Genomic DNA, 20,546 nt, shown 5'->3' with positions numbered 1-20,546 from the left:
GAGATGTACTGGCTTTGAATTTGAACAAGTTGTTTAAGTGGCTGATCTAACTGAAAATTATTTACAATACAGTCATTTTTCTTTCAAAAATATTTTACTCGTTTCTTATGTGAAAAAAATTATTTGGGGGTTAAAGGCAGTAATATACATGCTTAAGTTTTCAGCCCCAAATCATTGTCCTCCAAATTATTACAATATTTGTATTTAAACATCAGCATTTAAAATTCCATTATTATTGGTGCCCCTTGTCAATCTCCCCTTTCTCCAGGATCCATGATAACAGGCCTATGTATTCTCATGTCCACTCCCACATGCTCCAAAGTAGCTAGTCCCTCATTCCATAGAGTCACACACCCCGGCCTTTATGCCAAGGCTAATGCTCTATACAATCTAGAACTTGATTATTCCTCATTAGCAGAAGCAGCTATCAGAGATGAGAATGCTTCCCATAGTGTCTCAGCATGGGCATCAACATACAGCTGAAAGAGTAAATAAAATCTGAATTGTTGTGGGAGGGACAACAACCAGAGAGGCTGACTCCAACCCTTGTTACACTTAAATAGTTCTCACAGGTTCCTGGCTCCTAAATTTTTTTTTCAAAGAAAGTCTATTTAATTTGCATATCAACTAACATAATTAGTAGCCCAAACATTTTGATTTATGTTCTTTTTATTTTATTTTATTAATTACACTTTATTCACTTTGCATCCCCCCATAAGCCTCTTCCTCCTCCCCTCCCGGTCCCACCCTCCTTCCCCCTTCTTCACACATGCCCCTCCCCAAGTCCACTGATAAGGGAGGTCCTCCTCTCCTTCCTTCTGATCTTAGTCTATCAGATCATATCAGGAGTGGCTGCTGGCTCCTAAATTTTAATTACAGGATCCACACTCCACCAATCGCAGCCTCAGCTGTATTTTCTTTTTTTCTGAACAGATAAAAGCTAAAGCATATTATAAGTAAAGCTAGGTGTCAATGTTTTCCTTAACCTCAAGTATATTAACTAAAGCATTTTACTTAACTTTATATCTAAGAAGTAGTTGATTTGTTCATTACAAGAATCCACACTGACATATAAAATAATGGTATTTTTATATCCTTGCCTAACCAGTGTTTAAGTCTTGCTTGACCCCAGTCCTGTGGGAACCCTCCACTCCTGCTGCTGCATATCCACAGATTTACTAGTGTTGTAGACAGAGAGGGCAGTCGAGAAGATGACACACAAAACTTTGTTGTTTTCTCTCCGGTGGTCCAGCGATAAAATGTCTGCAGTGGCTGTTGTCAGGCATTATAAAAATAGATTTTTGACTCGAAGGCGAAAAAATAATCAGAAAATATATGTTGAGCTTTGTAATGGCATTGGGGACGTTGAGATTGTTAAATATAGCCACATCAAAATCCTAGTTTTGGCAGTCTCGGGATCCACTTTCTCACGAGGAGGAGAGACCTGAGGCACAATCATCACAACCATCATATTTGGTCAGTGAACTCACTCCTGAAATGGGAGTACCAAAACAGTGCCGGAGAGAAAAAGTGAGGCTTAGTTATCTGCGTCACTACATAAAATCCATGCTAGCTCATTATTTTGTGGAGCAGAAGTTTGGGCAGGACTGTTTCTGCTCCACAGCACTTTTCACAAAAATGACGGAGCAAGGACCCAATACTGAAGGTGCAAGTAGCATGGGGTTAGGGAAGGCTGGGTAGAAGGGTGGAGAAGAGGGTAATGTCATGCAGAGAGCACTGACTTTCAGGTGGGAGAGAAGGAAGAGCCCTGAAATGGGTTCTGGAGATGGATACACAGCCTTGTGGATGGACTGGATGAACAGGGTTGTATGCTGAGGAGTTGTTGACGGGGCCATGTGGTGAAAGCAAGATTGGAGTGGATAATCTTGAAAGTATCTCCACACAGAGCTTAAACCTCTTCATAGTCTCCTTTCTAATGTCCTTCCCACTGAATTGCCATGTGGGCTTCTTCTGGAAGCTTCCCATAAAAGACTTGAGCAGAGTAAGGAACCATTTTCCTGGACGCCAAGGAGGTATCTTGGGGACATTTCATCACATTATCTTAGCAAGAATAAGACCCAAGATTCTAGGAAAGATCTGGAAGTATTTTAATCTTGGTCCCATGTTTACTATCTTGTTTTTCTGTTCCTGGACCTTGGCACAGGATACACACATCAAACTTCATAAAAGCACCTAGAAAGACAGCAACCATCCCTTGACTATCCAGTAGTTCCTGACCAGAACTCTAGCTGCTTCCTCCTGTGTTCTCTGCCTTAGCAGCTACAAACAAGCTTCCTAGCTTCACTTCAGGAGGACCTGGAAAAGGAGGAAAGAAAAGGATCCATGCTAGGTACCCCCCCCCCCCAACAAACGCAGCTAACAGGAAAAGTCACTGAGCTTTGAGAAAGCCATGTGGAATGGCAATGGTCTCCAGCACTTAAGGCTGCCCTGAGGCTGCAGAAATGCAAAGCAAGCTTTTGTCATCACATGGGAGCTGGCACAGAGCAGAGGCAGGCAGGGTCCACTGACTGCTGCTGCAGACGATGCTTCCCTTATCTGGTGGGAGAGTGTAATATAAACTACAAAAGCTTAGCACTCCCGCTGTCTCTCCTAGGAGCGACCCGTTAACAGCTTTGGGGCTTGGTGTCAAAATGACCATGTCACAAAACTATCACAAGGGCATTACCAGTCCCGGGGACGGGGACTTTTACTGGGAAGATGTGCTTCAGTAATTAAAACATTAACTAGCTCTATTGAGAATGAACTCTTTCAGTGTGATCAAAGGACCATGTGGAAGAGGAATAAGTTGGAAACACTCTGGCCTGCACAATCTGGGAGGACACTCGAGTGTTCAAGCCAAAAAGAATTTATTAGGAGCTGTATTTATGTTTTATTACTTTCCAAAGGAAACCCCTATTTTTATTCTTTTCCAAGGGACACAGAAGAGGGTAAATTTACTGTTGAAAAAAATCCAGCCCTTAATTTCACTTAGTGATGGGTGACAATGAAAATACAGGCCACTAAACATGGACTGTGGAGAAAATAATACTGAAATTCCAATGTGTACACACGGGCAGAAGAAAGAGATGCCATGGTTCGCCATCACCGACAGATGAACGGCCATGTCTGAATAATGAAAACCACCTGCTAGCTCTTGCTTGTCAATCATCACGAAGCCAGAAGTACCAGGTTACACGGAAAAGCAATTCATCCAGAGACCAAGAGAGAGCATCCAACACACTTGAAGCAAGTCTTCAAGGTCACTGTCACCAGCCTAGTGTTGCTTCCCATGGAAAACCTTTTCATGTGCATGTACCTCTTTAGAAATAAACTCCTTAATTATTCTTTCATTTATTTGAAGCAATATTAAATAAAGCTTAATTCCTGTGTCAATTTAAAGATAATATTTGCTGCTTTATGTATTTTTTTTTAATGTGGAGCTGTGATTTACTAATCAGTGCAGTCAAAAAGGCTAAATAAACATTTACATAATGTTGTAGATACACACAATCACAAATTTAACTGTGGAAAGAATAAAAAAAAGTAATTATGTTCAGATAAGAATTAGGAGAAAGTGGTTACATGTCATTTAATTAGCTGTAAAGGAACCCACAGGGACTGAGTTTCAAGCTCTAAAAACCTAGTGTTAAATTAAATGCCTAATGACCTGTCATAGTTCTGTCAGCTGGCTGACAGGTCCTGAACAAGCATTTGCTTCCTCCATTGCTCGGTGGTAGGCACAGAAATGTGTAAATGTGTGGCTCTCAGAGAGAAGCTGAGAAGAAGCACCTGGGAGTTTCAGAACCAAAGCAGCAGCAGGTATGTGCAAGCATGTGGAGCACAGAACCAGGCCCTGGCATTTGGTTCGAGAGTGTCCGCTACAGAGCAGCAGCAGACAGCACACATCTATAGGAAAGCTCATCCCTTCTATACATTCTCTGTAACTCAGTGTGGCTTCGTGAACTGATATCTTAACACCTGCCTACTTTATTTGTTCACTCTCACGCGGGGGAGAGGACCATTGTTCACTAAGCTGCCAACTGGTCTTATAAAAATTCCAAAAGGTGAGCTGATCATCAATTTTTCTGTGATTTTATTTTGGGGGTACATTAGATAGTGGAACATCCTTAAGGTTAGATATATAAAGATGATAGATAGATAGATAGATAGATAGATAGATAGATAGATAGATAGATAGATGACAGATACAGATAGATGATAGATAATATATAGATAGGTAGATACATACACACATACACACAGAGTAGATGATAGATGAATGATAGATAGGAAGAGAAAAACACAGAGAGACGGAGTCAGAGACATACAGAGGGGTAGGAATGTACCTCATTATCTATCAAAAACACATGGTGGAATTTCCAGGGATCTCTGTGAGACAGATCTTAGTTACAGAACACTAGAGGTATTCGGGGTCTTATTTTTTTAATAAGTTCATTCATTTGCAATGTAGGAAGTTTGGCTTGAACTATAATTAGCAGTAAATAGTTTGTAAAATGATAAATGAAGGCCCTTCATCCAACTTTGGGTGTTTTTAGTATGCAAGTGTGCACCACTGTGCTGACCCACTCCCTTGGGTGGTCTTAGGACTATAGCCTTTGTGTCCCTCGGTCCCTTGTGCTTCCTTTGATACCAATATTATTTCTTGACCGTGAAAGTTTGGATAAATCCAGAAACAGAAAATCAGAAGTCGTGGATGCTGGGAAGAAGCTCTAGAGACCCAGAACAGCTCAGTCCTCACACAGCGGGAACGTCTAACTGACATGGATCTTCAAATTTTCTCATTCAATTTAATCTAGGTTTGATAAAGGGAAAATGAGGAGGGCTTAGCAGAGGGGTTGATCTAATGTTGATTTCTCTCCAACCCTATTAACTCTCAAGACCAAATCTCAGATTAGTGCCAAAGGTAAATTCAACACCACAATGTCGCTGACAAAATTCTGTCAAAGGACAGGGCTCATAAAAAATGGGTGTGCATGCCACTCACTCTGCAGAAATTATTTTCCAGATGAGTTTGCAAAGTCATAGAGATGTTAATCTGTGATATTTCACTCAATAAGATGTCTGCTTTATCTGCTTTCTGTTACTCAATATCCAGTTTTCTCTGCTGCCGGATTAGTTTTTTTACAATGTTCTCGATGATGTGTGACTGAACAGTTAATTCACATTTGTAAGATTTTTGCTATACAAACACTTAGGAAATCTGTCATGCTCTCCAGTCAGTGATGCTACAAATAAGAGGAATGGTAACGTCAACACTTTTAACCTTCACAAATTCTACGTCTTCCAAGAGAGACCCGGTGACAGGCTTCCGAAGACATGCACCCAGTCACGTTCCAATCTGGCTTTGAGGTACATGGTTCTGACTTTTCCCTGTGTTGTATGACGGTTCATTCTGAGTGACTCTGGGTTCTGGGCACTAGGTTCCTCTCTGTCACAGCTCTGAGACCAATAAGATTATTGTTTGATATGTCAAATCAGAATTTGCATCCAGAGCCCAACATTTAATAAGATAACACTCGACACCATTTAATTTTCCTAAAACAGAAACCGAACAGTACATACTGCTTGTTCGTTTCAAGATTTGTGTAGAGCAACCACTGGATTTAACCCAGTCTCTATACTGTACTGCTTGGACTGGTGCAGAGTAACATTTGCTTTATAAAAGGCCCTAGATGTAATTCTGACATCTTTAGTTTAATTCACAGAAATGGGCAGATTCCTGGCACGCAAGGTTCTGGCATTTCTGTGGGGATCTAGAAAGACATTTGAACAAATCTTCAATCCAATTCCAGCAGGAATGCTATTAATGTATATGTTACTTGTCTTTGTCAAACTGATAAAGGCTGGTATCATCAGAGAAGAGACTCTCAGTCCTGATGCAACTTGATGAGCTGGGGTGGATGTGGAAGGGAGCTCTCCCTTTCCGAGGAATAGACAAGGGAGCACTGTGGAGGAAGGGTCAGACCACCAGGAGGGGAGGAGGGATGGGGGAACAACCATGATGTAAAGTGAATAAAAAAAATAATTAATTAAAAAAGAAAATACCTCAATAGGTGGCCTATAGTCAAGTCTGATTTGACTTTTGGTCAAAAATGATGGATGTGGGAGTTCCAAGACCACTGTGCCACCACAAGGCATGTGGTCTTAAGAAAACAGAAGCACAGAGGCAGAAAACAAGCTGAGTAAGCCAGGGGCATCAAGCCAGTAAACAGCATTCCTCCATAGTATCTATTTCAGCTCTAGCCTCCAGCTCCTGCCTTGAGTGTGAAGCAAGATATGATAAACATAATGAAATCTATACACCTAAAGAAAATAATCAAGAAAGCAGACATGGGGTAAGATGATCAATCCTCATTTAGAAAGACAAATGGGATGTGCATTCAATGAATGTATGACAGGAATCTACCGAAGAAGACATCTGAAAGAATCTACCTAGCAGTGTAAACTGGTACAACCACTTTGGAAATCAATCTGGCGCTTTCTCAGACAATTAGGAGTAGTGCTACCTCAAGACCCAGCTATACCACTCCTAGGTATATACCCAAAATTTGCTCAAGTACACAACAAGGACATTTGTTCAACCATGTTTGTAGCAGCTTTATTTGTAATAGCCAGAACTTGGAAACAACCCAGATGTCCATCAACGGAGGAATGGATACAGAAATTGTGGTATTTTTACACAATGGAAGACTACTCAGCAATCAAAAAGGAGGAAATCATGAAATTTGCAGGCAAGTGGTGGGATCTAGAAAAGATCATTCTGAGTAAAGTATCCCAGAAGGAGAAAGACAAACATGGTATATACTCGCTTATATAGACCTACAAGATATGATAAACATAATGAAATCTACACACCTAAAGAAGATAATCAAGAAAGTGGACACAGGCAAAGATGATCAATCCTCATTTAGAAAGACAAATGGGATGTGCATTGAATGTATGACAGGAGTCTACCACAAAAGGCATCTGAAAGACTCTACCTAGCAGTGTTTCAAAGCAGACACTAAGACTCATAACCAAACCATGGCAGAGTGCAGGGAATCATATGAAAGAAGAGGAGTTAGTATGATATGGAAAGGATAGGAGCTCTACAAGTACCAAATATATCCGGGCACAGGGTCTTTTCTGAGACTGACACTCAACCAAGGACCATCTATGGATATAACCTAGAACTTCTGCTCGGATGTGGCCCGTGGTAGCTCAGTAACCAAGTAGTTTTTCAAAGTAAGGGGAACACGGACTATTTCTAACAGGATCTCAAGGGCAGGCTCTTTGACCACCCCCCCCAGGGGAGGAGCAGTCCTGTTAGGCCACAGAGGAGGACTTTGCAGCCAGCCCTGAAGATACCTGATAAAACAGGGTCAAATGAAAGGGGAGGAGGTCCTCCCCTATCAGTGGACTTGGAAAGAGGCAGGGAGGAGACCAGGGAGGGAGTGTGGGATTGGGGAGGGAATGAAGGAGTGGGATACATCTGGGATACAGAGTTAACAAAATGTAACTAATAAGAAAAATAAAATTTAAAAAAAACCACCCTTTTTCCCCCCCGCCATGCTGCTTTTCTCAGTGTTTTATCAGAGTAACGGTGAGTAAACCAAGACAATGCATGACTTCATAGGGTGACTATTTCTGAGATTACTGTACACAGTGCCATCTAATAGAGAAAACCGAACATACAAAACACGCATAGAACTGTTCATAAGGAGGGGTTCTCCACTTGACTAAAATGTATACATTACTGAGCAGCTACTCACATGGTAAAACTGGTGGGCAAGGTGGGCACAGCCCTAACACAGCCATAGTATCAGAAGTGCAGACATAGAAGCATGGTTTAGGATGTGTACAATGAGGAAGTTCTCAGGGAAGCAAATACAATTAATTTTTACAGTAATGTATTCCTTATACTACCACCAACACATCAGATCCCTGAAAAGCTTTACAATGATAGTTTGTGTTAATGTTCTCTATAATGTCTATCCTAAGACAAAACCCATTACTTCATCTATAGTTAGGATCTTTATCCCAAACAGAAATGCATCTCAGGGGAAGTTGTCTGTGAGGTGAGCATTCAAGAATAAGTAAGGACTTAGTTATCCTGAAGACTAATGGGAAGGCATGAGACATAGGCCTGAGGCAAACCTCAAATTTCTTTAGACTAAACCAAAGGAAATCTATAATAAAAACATAAAAGGCAATGAGTTCCACTAAAAGCAGAGTTTTATATAAGATATGTGGTCTTACTCAAAATTTTAGAATCAAATATTTTTGAGGTCAAGACTTTCTGGATGATCTAGAAATATGTTTCATAAAACCCAATTTCTGATTTTAAAGGGTATACACAAGAGTAAAATTTTATTACAGATATTTTTATACTGCTATCAGTCAAACAATGTCACTTTGCCTCGCGAAAACTGTCAGCCCCAGAAAAAAAATTTGCTCTTTGATACTGAATAAAGAATTTCATCAACAACCATATAAGAAATTATTGTCATTTTTTTTCTCCACCGAAATCTCTAAAGATGACAGGAGAAAAAAGCAAATTGATGTTTTTAAGAAACATTCCTCTAAAAGGCCATTACTAATTTTTACTTTCTTTATACAGGTTCTGTGTGGTCCGTCTTTCATCTTGGTGTTTCTGCGGGTCCTATTACCTCCAAGAGCACAGCTGCGTATTACCAGTATCTTAACAGGCATCTTAAAAGGGTGTTGGGAATGATCAGCTACTTTCCATTGTGTCCTGAATGTTGACATGTCAAACAAGGGATTTAAATTGTGACTTTAATTCCCCAGACTTTGAAGGTGAGCTCAGTTTGTAAGATCATGAAGTGTACAAAGAACTGAGGTAAAGAAACAGGTATTAAGGAGGGACAAACTGGTTTGATGATTCAATTTGTTTACTGTCTCTCCTAATTGACTATAAGGCTACGGAAGGGCCTTGCTATGTCATCAGGCAGGGACAAGCGCCCTGAGCTCTGCCTGGAATTTGTTATGTGAAACATATGGGAAAGTTTGATGATGGAGAAATGAAGGCTAGATTAAACTGCATGGGACTGTTTTGTAAGCCAGCATGGACAAGCATACACAGGTGTAAAAGAATGTATGTAATAAGTTCACATCAAAATACTTGTCTTAGACATTTTTTTTGAACAAAAATTCACTAGCTTGAAAGATTAAATCTCACTAAAGACATATTGTCATGAGGATACCATAAAGGAATTTATCAAAAGTTTATTGCTGGGCTTTCAAAAAGCCACCTGTGGCTGAAGGCAAGGTTGAAACAGAAGGACCAAGATCAGTGTGGAAAGCAATCGGCAAACAAACAGGTAGAGCTGCGTTGATTTGTGGCTGCTAAGAAGAGCCAAGCAGATTGGCTCTTTGGTTTTTATTTTGTGCTTTGAATGGGTGATTTTATTACAATTGTAGTATAAAGGGAAAAATCAAGACTGTACGGTGACTTTGACAATCATTAGCTAGTCTTTCAAATATCCCAACCCTGAGGAGACCAAAGAAAGGCAACCATGATGCTGTGCTAACAAGAGAGCTTCTAAACCTGACCCGAAATCGGAGTCCCATGAGGCCATAAGCTACACTGTGCACAATAAGTCACTCTGGCATTTAGAACTTTCTAGATCATGTACATTTTCCAATCACTTCATTCATCTACTGCACATTAAACTTGTTTTAGTTTCTTTTATACAATGGCTCTTTGATTCTCAAACATAAGAACCCTGAGGTCCAAGTCAGCCCAAAGTCAGTGGCTTTAGGGTCAAAGAAGATGCAGAGAACCATTGCTCCCATCCCTCTCGGGGGAGACTTCAGGTAGTCTCAGGGGCCATGAGAACCAGACAACAGGGAAAACCAAACAAAGCGAGTTCAGGTATCTGAATCTGGAAACTTTAGTAAATAGCAGTAGAAAAGCAGCAAGACTGATTCAGAACCGACAATGCCCAGTAAAAAAAACAGCTGGACATTTTAAAACGGAGTCATCTCATGGCTAGAGAGATGGCCCAGCAGTTAAGAGCACTGGCTCCTCTCGTAGAGTCCTAGTCCTGAGCACCCACATGGCCACTCACAACCACCTGTAACTCCAGCTCTGAGGCTCTGACTGCCCCTTCTGGCTTCTCCAAGGCACTGCAGGCATGTGGTGCATATAAATTCAGGCAAACAGTCATATACATAAAATAAAAAGAAATCTTAATTAAAAAATTTAATAGCCTCTTTTCCTACACCCATCATTTCCATACTACGTAGTTTTCCTCCATGTTGTTTGGGAAGAGGCAATTATTTTATTTCAAGAGTGAAAGAGAACCAGTATTTTATGTAGATTAAAAAAAAATCAATGACCAAAATAACCCCCACAATCTCTTGAAAACAAACAGAAATTTCAACTGATACAGATGTAAGTGGCCTAGGTACAGATGGCTAGGTAAAGATGTGGGTGGTGTAGGTCCAATGTGGGTGGTGTAGGTCCAGATGTGGGTGGTTTAGGTTCCTTCACTGAAAACATCAAAATCTCCCAAAATTTCATTGGAAAGCTATTTTCCACAACTAACTGTTTAGCCTCCTATTCCTGACAGATCAAGAAGGTGAACAAACATAAGAAGGCTCCAATAGATTCATTACTGTTGAAGAAGACTCTTCTTGTATTAATTCCTAATTACACATTCAAGCATAATAGCTTATAATTAATTAGTAGTCCTTATACCCACTGGCACGCGTTACTCTTCCTATGAATTTGTAAGGAAAACATTTTCATATGTATGTTTGTGGACATTATAAAATCAGTTTTATTCAGTAAATGAGAAAACCAAACAAGTGCTGTGTGACCCATTAGGGCCTAGACTGACATGAGTTATAAGCAAGTAGATCAAAATCCTCCACCTGGTCTGGGGAATCTTCAATTTGATAGCTTTCCATTTTATTACAAGTGAGTGTAGGTGCTTAAACACAAATGCCAAAAGTAACTTCCCATTATTGAACCACTTATCACTATTCTTCAGTGTGGAGATAATTATGAATCCGGCCAGCGTTAAATGCCACCAACTTACAAGAGAATAAAAGTGCTATTAAATGTAACACTAATCCTAAGTAGCGCTGGTTTGTCAGTGATGTGATTCTATCTCATTGATGGATTGCATTTGGCAGCACTCACCTCTTTTTGACGGTACTTAATGGCTAATTTTAGCCTCGCAAGATCATTTCCACTCTGTTCTTCGATCAGACTATTGTCATCACGGTAATTAAGAATGATTTCCAGCTCTCTGGAACTCCTTGTCTGATCTAGGAGGTCCTTAGCAAATTGTTTGCACTGTCTAGACAGTTCCTCATACTCCGACTTGAACTCATTCTCCACCTTGCTTAGTTCCTGCAGCTCCCAGCTTAACTGAAAGGCCGTGAGGAAAGGATCTTCACTTGACAGGGCGATGAGCGAGGGGCTGGCCAAAGCCTTGTAGATGTTGAGCCTGGACCGTGAGTGCCTGAGGCTGTCCACGTCCGAGCTGGAGACACACTCAACACAGTTACAGCGGACCTCGTGGGGTCTTGGCACCGAGACACCTTTCTGGACCAAAAGTTTGATTATCTCATAATTGTTTGTATGTGCAGCCAAGATGATAGGTGTGATGTCTGGAGTGAATTCGGAGAACTGCTTATCAAGGAGAATGGGAGGCACCTGGGGAGAGAGCAGAGCAGCCGTGTGGGTGCACGTTCACTTCTTGAAGCTTCTGAATTTCAAACAGAACAGGGCAGCCGTGCTGAGCAAGGATCATAAATCATTTGTCATGTTCCCTTGCAGAACAGACTTTTTTCCCCCTAAAAAATGACAAAATTTTTCGAAAAAAAATTAATCCAATATAATAAAATTTCCCCTTTGCAGGACCCAATAGAGGATGCCTAATTCCCACTTCCAAGTGGAAAGAGAATGGACAACAGAAGTGGTTAAAGAGAGGGGACCGGGTAAGAGAGGGAGCATGGAGAGATATGAGGGTTGATTTCAGATCTGGGAAAAGCAGGGTCGGGGAGACAGAGGGCCTGCAGAGAGAAGAGAAGCCTGGGGCGGGGACTTCTCTGTAACAAGCTAGAGACCTATGGCAGGGTAGGTTCCTGGGAGGATATGAGGCTGATTCTAACTGAGACTCCTAGTAACAGGGGTCATGGAGACTGAAGAGGACACCCTCCAAGTAGGCATGACTCCTAGTGGAGAGGAGAACACCGACTCAGCCACACAAACTTTGACCCAAAATTTACCCTGCCTACAAGATGGGCAGGGACAAAAGTAAAGCAGAGATTGAGGGAATGTCCAACCAATGACTGGACCAACCTAAGAATCACCCCATAGAAGACAGCCAACCCCTGACATTATTAATGATACTCTGAGATGTTTGCAGATGGGAGCCTAGCATAGCTGTCCTCTGAGTGGCTCCACCCAGCAGTTGATGGAAACAGAGGCAGAGACCCACAACCAAACATTGTATGGAGCACACGGAGTCTTAAAGAAGAGTGGAGGAGGGGATAGAAGAGCCCAGAGGGGACAGGAGCTCCACAAGAAGACCAACAGAGCCAACTTACCAGGGCCCATGGGCCTGTGGAGCCTGAAGCACCAATCAAAGACCATGCATGGACTGGACCTGGGCCCAGATGTTGCCGTTGGGTAGCTTGGTCCTATGGGCTTCCTAGTAAGGGAAACCGGGGTTGACTCTGACATGGACTCTGCTTTCTGCTTTTTGATTACTTTCCTCTAGCGGAACAGCCTTGCCGGGCCACAGGGGAAGAGGATGCACTCAGTCCTGATGAGACTTAATATGCTGGGGTGGGTGGGTGGGGTTAGGATCCTCTTTTCTGAGGAGTAGGGGAGGGGATAAGTGAGGAAATAGGGAGGAAGGATGGAACCAGGAAGAAAAAAGGGAGGGGACTACGACCAGTATGGAAAATAAATTGTGACTTTTTCCTAAATCTTAAAGTAGGTGGCCATGGACTAGCTGAAAAGCCATCCTTACTCCTAACTTATTTCTCAAACAGATAATCTTTTCTTTTCCACAGATAGTAGCTTGATAATCAAGAAATAAACAAAAAAGTTTAAAATCCAAGATCCTAGGGTTAGAGAGATTTCCCAGTGGTTAGAGCACTGGCTGACCCTGCAGAGGACCTGGACTCAGTTCCCAGAACTCATGTGATAGCTCGCAACCATCTGTAACTCCAGTTCCAGGAGATCCAATGCCTTTTCCTGGCATCTGTGAGCATGAAACACACATGGTACACATACATACCTGCAGGCCAACACTCATGCGGAGTCTGAATGTTTCCCTAAGTCTTACTGTAAAGATAGCGAATTTCCTAATGGAGTTGTTTTAACGTCATACGGCAGTCCTGGAGTTATCTGCACACTCGGAGACTCTATTCCCTCAGAGGTCAACTGTTCTCAGAAGTCATCCATGCACTTCACGGACACACAGAATTTTAAAAATCGATAGTGTGATTCTATATCCAAATTTAGAAACATCTGTTATTAGAATATATATTTTTTAGCGGGGAGTGATGGTGCACATCTATAATTCCGGCACTCAGGGAGGCAGAGGCAGGTGGATCTCTGGGAGCTCAAGGCCAGCCTGGTTTGATCTGACATACAATGAAACCTTGGTCTAGGAACAGTTATAATAGGCGGGGTAGGGTAAAGCATTTGAGTATATGTAATATATGCATGCATACACCCATACATTCACTTCTCCGCTGATGTCCACAATGGATATAACGAAAGATAGTTTAAACTGATTGTGAACTAGGGATCAGCATATAAGAAATGTGGTATAAAAATAATAACACCATCAAAACTGATTTTTGACCAATAGTCATAATTTGAAGGAACTACATATGCCATTTAGAAGCTAGAAAATTAAAATATCATATATCGCCTCCTAGTTCATATATGTATTTTATTTTTTTATCTATCATTTCCTAAGTTGAATTATTTACATATGGGCAGTACTCAATGGGTTTACAACAGAACACATGATACAGGTAGGAGTAGTTAGAGGGGAGGGAGTGGATATGGATTTCATCAAAACACATTATACACAAGTATTAAATTCCCAAACAGCAATGAGTGCCTTAAGTCCTACTGAATTGAAATCAGATGACTCAACAGATGGTTTTTATAGCAATGCACTGATAAAAGAGGTGTCATTTAGAGAAGAAACTAAAAAATTGGAGTTTCAGAAACAATGCAGTTATCACTACTGAGAGAATGTTCTATCCTTATGGTTATTAGAGACACATATGTTCAAAGCTACAAATACGAATGCCAGTTTTCTTCATAAAATAAAATGTCTCACTAAGTAAAAGAAACAGAGAAATCAAGAGTTAAATGAAGCAGACAGCAAAGATGGTTCCTAGTTTATAGAGGATTGACAAGACCTCTGATGTGATTTTAAAAAAAAATGACACTGGCTTAGATATGCCTGCTAAAATCCAATGTATAAAAAAAACAACAGTGCATTTAAATCACTAGCATTGTGGAAAAAGTGAGGAAAGAAGGGGGAATTTTGAGTATTCTCACTACAAGGAAATCGTGAATGCGGAGCTTGCTTAATGTGCTGACTGAATCTGTATGCAGCGTGCACTGCTCCCTACAACCTGAGCATGTCAAAACTACATAATAAGAAGGGAATGAGGCAAATCTGCCTTTCATGCAATGTTCTTATAGAAAAAGCCAATGCATTTCTCTAAATGAACAATACATACAACAGAACATACTATCCAGAGAGTTTTTGGAATGGAAATTACTAATGACAAAATATTTAACAATGATGAATGAGTTAAAGAAAATTAAAACCCAGTAAAAAAGTAAAACCGCATTCCCTGGAATAAGATCCAAAAATGGGGGAAAACTGATGGCGGTAGAAGGTGGCCAACAACTGGCCTCTGCACAGAAAACCACACACAGCAAAATGCCCAGCCTTAAACGAGACTATATATCCCATCTCCTCTCCCCTGCCACACTCCCAAAGTTCAGAGATCATTGAGGAAGAGGAGGTAGAAAAACTGAGGGGTCACAGGTGGTGTATGAATACAGGAAACAGTCTATATAGCTGCACACATGAACTCCAGGTGGCTGTGTCGGTGCGCACACACCCCATAGGAGTCCAAGCCAACCCAAATCTCAGCACGGAGAGAAGTGGGAACCAAATCCCACCCCTCGCTGAGAAGCTGTTAGGAGGTTTTAAGTGCCAAGAGAGCTCCTTCTCTCTTGGGGTCTACCTATGGGAAGCAGACCACAGTCTGGTGGAAGGCTGCAGACCTGGGAAGCCCAAATTTATCTTGATCGGTTTTAAGGCACAGTTGGGAGACGGGGCCTAAATAACCTCATAGCATTGTTGTGAACATAAAAAGAAATAATTAAGTTGTCAGTGATCTTACAATGCTTTTATTCCACAAATGTGTAGAGCATTTTTTTTTAATCATTTAGGGGTCCTGTAGTAATTACATTGGAAGGAATAACTGTGCTCTCCACATTCTTTGCTGGGAATGACTCTGCTCTTGATATTGTGGTATCTGTTAGTGAAAAAATAATTAAATATTTAGGCATTTCATAGAGAAAAAAATGTGACCGAAACACATTGTACAAAATTTTCAAAAAATGAAAAGTTAATGAGTTTAAGCAAAAAAAAAAAAAAAACAAAAAAAAAAACCCTAAGGAAAATATAAACACTTTCTAATCTATAAAATATGGGGAAAATCATAAAATTATCAATTATCATAAGGTCAAGTTCCATACAAACATATTTGTTTCATGCCATTTTAATGCAATCTTTTTATATTAGAAGTTGATGAAATGATAAACAGTTAATATGAAGGAATAACCTAAAATGACTAAATATTACATATTAAATATACTTCAAGAATATAGCAAGAATATGAATTGCCTGAACAACTATTCTGTCAGAGTGATCCCTGAGGATTACATATACTACCTTTGCGTGTGAATAATGGCATTTGGTAGTCCTGTGGATAAGCAGATCATTTATGAAATGACACTTAAGCAATTTTCCACCCAAACAAAATTAGTCCTCTAACTCAGTTTATAACAGCAAATTTGATATGAAGTAAATATTTAAATATTAAAACCAAAAGGCAACATAATTTTTGGAAAAGTAGTTATGTGGTCCTGGGGTTAAGAAGAACTCTCTCAGCAAAAATGTAAACATGGAATTGAAACCTGAATATTTTATTACTCAGTCCTCGAGTGCAGTGTAGAAAAATACCAAGTATTAACTCAGAAAATGAACTAACAAACAACAGTAAAGGACACTTGCAACTTCCCCATCACTCAGAGCAGCAATGACCCTGGAAGAAAGTTCTGTGCCAAGGAAGAGACACACAGATGCTTCTAAATATCTTCCTCACAGGAGAAAATTAAAGCATCCAAAGCAAAATGCCAGGCTATTTCTCACTGACAGCTGCACAAAAGGAAAATTAAAACAACAGCAAAATGCATGACGCTACTACCATATTGCCAGATCTGAAACTCTATGAAGACAAGTTTCACCGCTGACAGAATGCGCGTTTCTATAGCCTTGTAGGAGGGTATCTGCTGCTTTTGTAAGTTCTGAGACCCACACCTTTCAGCACCCAGAACACTTCACACAAGCAGGCAGGGTGACAATATTTGTTTCAGGATATTTGATCCCATTGTGAACCCCAAAACTGTGAACTGTAAAACCCTCTTTCTTGTTTGGTGTGGTTGAACCCTATCACACACCTTTAATCCAAGAACAAACATTTCTCCACACTTATGAAAAACGTGATTGTGGTGGGGTTCACATAAAAATGATAAATAAAACATGTTTTGCAAAATGCACTGAATATGTACAAACTTTTTTTTTCTTGCCCCTACGTAAAAATTCTAACCAATTGTGGATCATTTACATTGTATTAGGTGTCCTAAATAATCCAGAACTAATTTGAAGGATCATGTGTGCAGTTAATATGCAGATGCTGCCCCTTTTATAAAAAGGATAGAAGCATCCCAGAGGTCACACATGCTAGGAAAACCCAGTCTCCCATGGATATCAAAGGAGGCTGTGCCATTGTTTGCCACGATAGAAATTTGGAGATCACACGCATGTTTTTTGAAAGAAATTCATTTGATCAAAGCACAGCTTTTCCGCATCAAATATTACACCACCAGATATTTGAAGTAGAAAAAAAATATTGTCTGCATTGCTCTAGGGATGTCCCTGACATCTCATTTTGTAATGTGTAGAATTTTAATACAGTTATTTTGTGGAAAGGCTTCCTTTCTGTAAGCTTCATTAAACATTAGCCAGATATCTACACGGTACCAGACATGTTCCTTGTCTTACCCCATTGTACCACAATATCTCATTTGGTGAGCAAAGACCCACTCCTTAGGGAGACCTCACACGTTAGCATTTTCTTTGCCTCCCACTTCAGTGGCCAGATCACCGCAACATCAAATTACATCAATGTTTCCTTGTTGGTTTTTCCTTCTCCTTCCTCTTTACCTAAATGTATCAAACACCCAGAACACAGTCCAAATATTCTCACTGCAATGCTGACTATGCTAAAGACTGTAGTTAAGCTGTTCTTTCTTCCCTTTAATGTGGGCAGGTGAAAAGAGAGGCATTATTAATTATCCATGAGAGAGATAAGCACTTTAAGAAACTGGCCAGAATAGAAGTGCATACTATGTGAAATTCCATTTCCTTGTCTCCCTAAAGCAGCTTATAAAGTTCTGTGGACTCCCCAAGTGAGTGACACAGCTGACCTAAACATTGACAACAGCATCCATGTCCATTTTCACCTTTGCAAGTAATTTTAGTTATCAATCAGCAATACATTTGTTTTAACTTATATTAAACATATGCTTTTATGGTAGACCTAAATAAAGTCCTGCTACAAATTTAAAATACAGACAAAGAGAAAAGCCATTGACTTGGGGAAGTTCAGGGGACACATGGAAAATACAGCACTAGAAGGACTTTGATGGCAGATTTTAGAGATAGGAATACTTGTATCAAATGAAATTGGTTATGGACATATAAACCCAGCTCATTGTCAGTATCATCTAAATGTGCCTGGAGTCTGATGATAATGATATAAATAAGAGCTAACACATGTAAAACACCACACTCGTTGCCTGTGCAGAGAACTTGTGTCTCATCTTACTTGATATTCAGTATTATTATATATTTTAGATAAATTGATCTGCTTTATACAAATGAGAATGGCAAGTCTTAGTAAAATTAAGTAACTTATCCATGATCACACATACTGCCTGACTCTAGACTCTAAATTCTTCATCATATTATACATTTCTGTCTTAAAACTTATTTTTTTTATTATGTGTGTGTGCTCTGAAGTGCAGATATTGTTGGAGGCCAAAAGAGGGCACTGGTTCTCTAGCGCTTGAGTTACAAGTGATTGTAAACTGCTAGGTGCAGGTGCTGGGAACCAAACTCCAGTCCTTTGGAAGCACAGCAAGTGCTTTTCACCTGTGAGCTATCTCTCTGACACCGAAACTATGTGTTCTCTGGTGAAGGCAACTGTGATAGCTTGAGAATTGCTCAGGTACCAAGATATGATGATACACATCAAATCCTCCTCAACCACTATTAGCTGCATGAAAATGACAAAAACAGTCAACATCATTTTAGTTCTGCTCTCCCATTCTCCAATGTACACATTTGTTTTAGATCTTTCTCATTATAGATTAAGATTTGTAGAAGCATGCATGAAAGGCTTCTCAAAGTTTAGTCCCACAGGGCTGTGGTAAAGATGAAAGGTGAAAACCTGCTGATCTCTATAAATCACCAAACAGAGGGAGGTATTTGTGACAGCCCTGGGCCTGTTTGGAGAAAGAGCAGGGATCTGTCTTGTTCAGTTTCTCCAGATTCATTCGCTTCTCCTCACATAAACACAGTCCCAATTATAGCACTTGATTCATCTGCAAGGTAGAGCAACCATTTCCTGGCGGGCAGCTTCATAAGCACATGCGTCAAGGCTTAGAAGGCCTTTCATTCCCAGTATTTTAAGCTGTTTCCTCAGAGCATGGAGATCTTTGCTGTGAGCTGCTACGCACATGCGCCAATCAGTGGTCACTGGATAGACTCAGCACGCACAGGTGCTGTAAAGTTACAGCGAAGGAGAATGTATTAGAGTGACCTTTAGAAGATGTCAGCTGGCTGAGTTTAAATGTTATTTCCTAGGAACTATCAGTTACATACTAACTCTGGCCCATTATCTGAGTTTCCATTTATTTTGACCATATTTTGTCATGTTCTTTTTGGAACTCTCTGGTCTATGGGCATCCATGACTGTTTTTCTTGGTAGTGTTTGGGCATAAGTATTATTCCATTAATTGCAGGTTTCAGAAAGCTTTCGAATGACACCACCTGTTCATTTTCGGTTTTCTCACCAGAAAAAGGGGGGGGCGCTGAATATAGTCTTGGTTTAAGATTCTCTTAAGGACTAAGAGACTAAGGACTAAAGTCAAAGTTAGACATTAAAAACATTCTGTATATATAATACTTCACAAAGCACAATCCATTACCATTAGTATAACTTAGTATAACTGGCACCTCACCATCACTGTCATTTCTGTGGTAGCCCTCTCTTAATTTCCCCAGGTGAAATGTATCCATCCCACACTTGAGCTGTATTCCTGCTGAGAATCAATAAACTCAATGTGCTCACCATTCTCTACACAGCGCTAGCTGTTCTGCTTGCATTAACTGTGGTTGGCAAATGTGAAAGTCTATCTTTCCAGCCATTCAATAACACCTTAGTACAGCTGGACCTCCTGCCCCTCATTCTGTCAACTTCCAAGAATATAGCAATTTGCACAGCAGATAATGTCTTTGTCTTCATTTGGAGAAATAATAAAGGCACAATCCTGAGCAAACAAGATGATGGTTATATTAAAAATGGAAGAACTGTACAATTCACAAAGAAAACCACAGTGGAGTAAGAAGAAAGAAAGCATGCAACAGAGATTAGATTACACCTCTCTATGGACAAAGGTAAATGAGACTGTAACACTGAAGAGGGGATCAAGTGATGCATGCTCCTGAGGGCAGAATACTCTCAGAAGAGGGGACTATGGGCATGAAGATAACAATGCCTGGGCATGCCTGGAGCTTTGGGCGATTGAATAGCAGGACAATTTGTGATGGAAGAGTGTAGATGGCAATATTAGAGAAAAGTAGATGATACACATGCGATTTGACCCACTTTCAGAACAGTGGCTGTGACTCCGTAGTGAAATGAAAAGTTATCAGGGCATTATGAACAGAGGGACAACAGGATATGGCCACCTAAAGTAGAACCAGTCTGGCATTTGCACTGAGAAGGAACTAAGGGGATGGAGGATACACTAAGGAGGAAGATGGCAAGCAGCATGCAAAGAAAGAAATTACAGTGGAGACCGTGACACTGGTTAATACTGGGGTAATACTGGGTAAAATATAAAATTGAAGCCACTGGGATTTGTTAGTAGACTATTATAGATATAA

General features: G+C 40.4%; 1 protein-coding gene across 6 annotated transcripts in view; it reads right to left on the bottom strand.

Annotated features, from left to right (window-relative positions):
- The window catches only part of Trpc4 (transient receptor potential cation channel subfamily C member 4), a 125,618-nt gene that overhangs the window by 88,701 nt on the left and 16,371 nt on the right, over positions 1-20,546 (bottom strand). For all 6 annotated transcript variants that reach the window (XM_055596815.1, XM_055596816.1, XM_055596817.1 and 3 more), the window contains exon 2: positions 11,171-11,689. In XM_055596815.1, coding sequence (XP_055452790.1) covers positions 11,171-11,689 — 519 coding nt within the window. The remainder of the gene's footprint in view (positions 1-11,170; positions 11,690-20,546) is intronic.

Source organism: Psammomys obesus, unplaced genomic scaffold (genome assembly GCF_907164565.1).
Source record: "Psammomys obesus unplaced genomic scaffold, mPsaObe1.curated_primary_1811, whole genome shotgun sequence".
NCBI lineage: Eukaryota > Metazoa > Chordata > Mammalia > Rodentia > Muridae > Psammomys > Psammomys obesus.
Note: the sequence above shows the minus strand (reverse complement) of the source record. Positions and strands in the feature narration are given on the sequence as shown.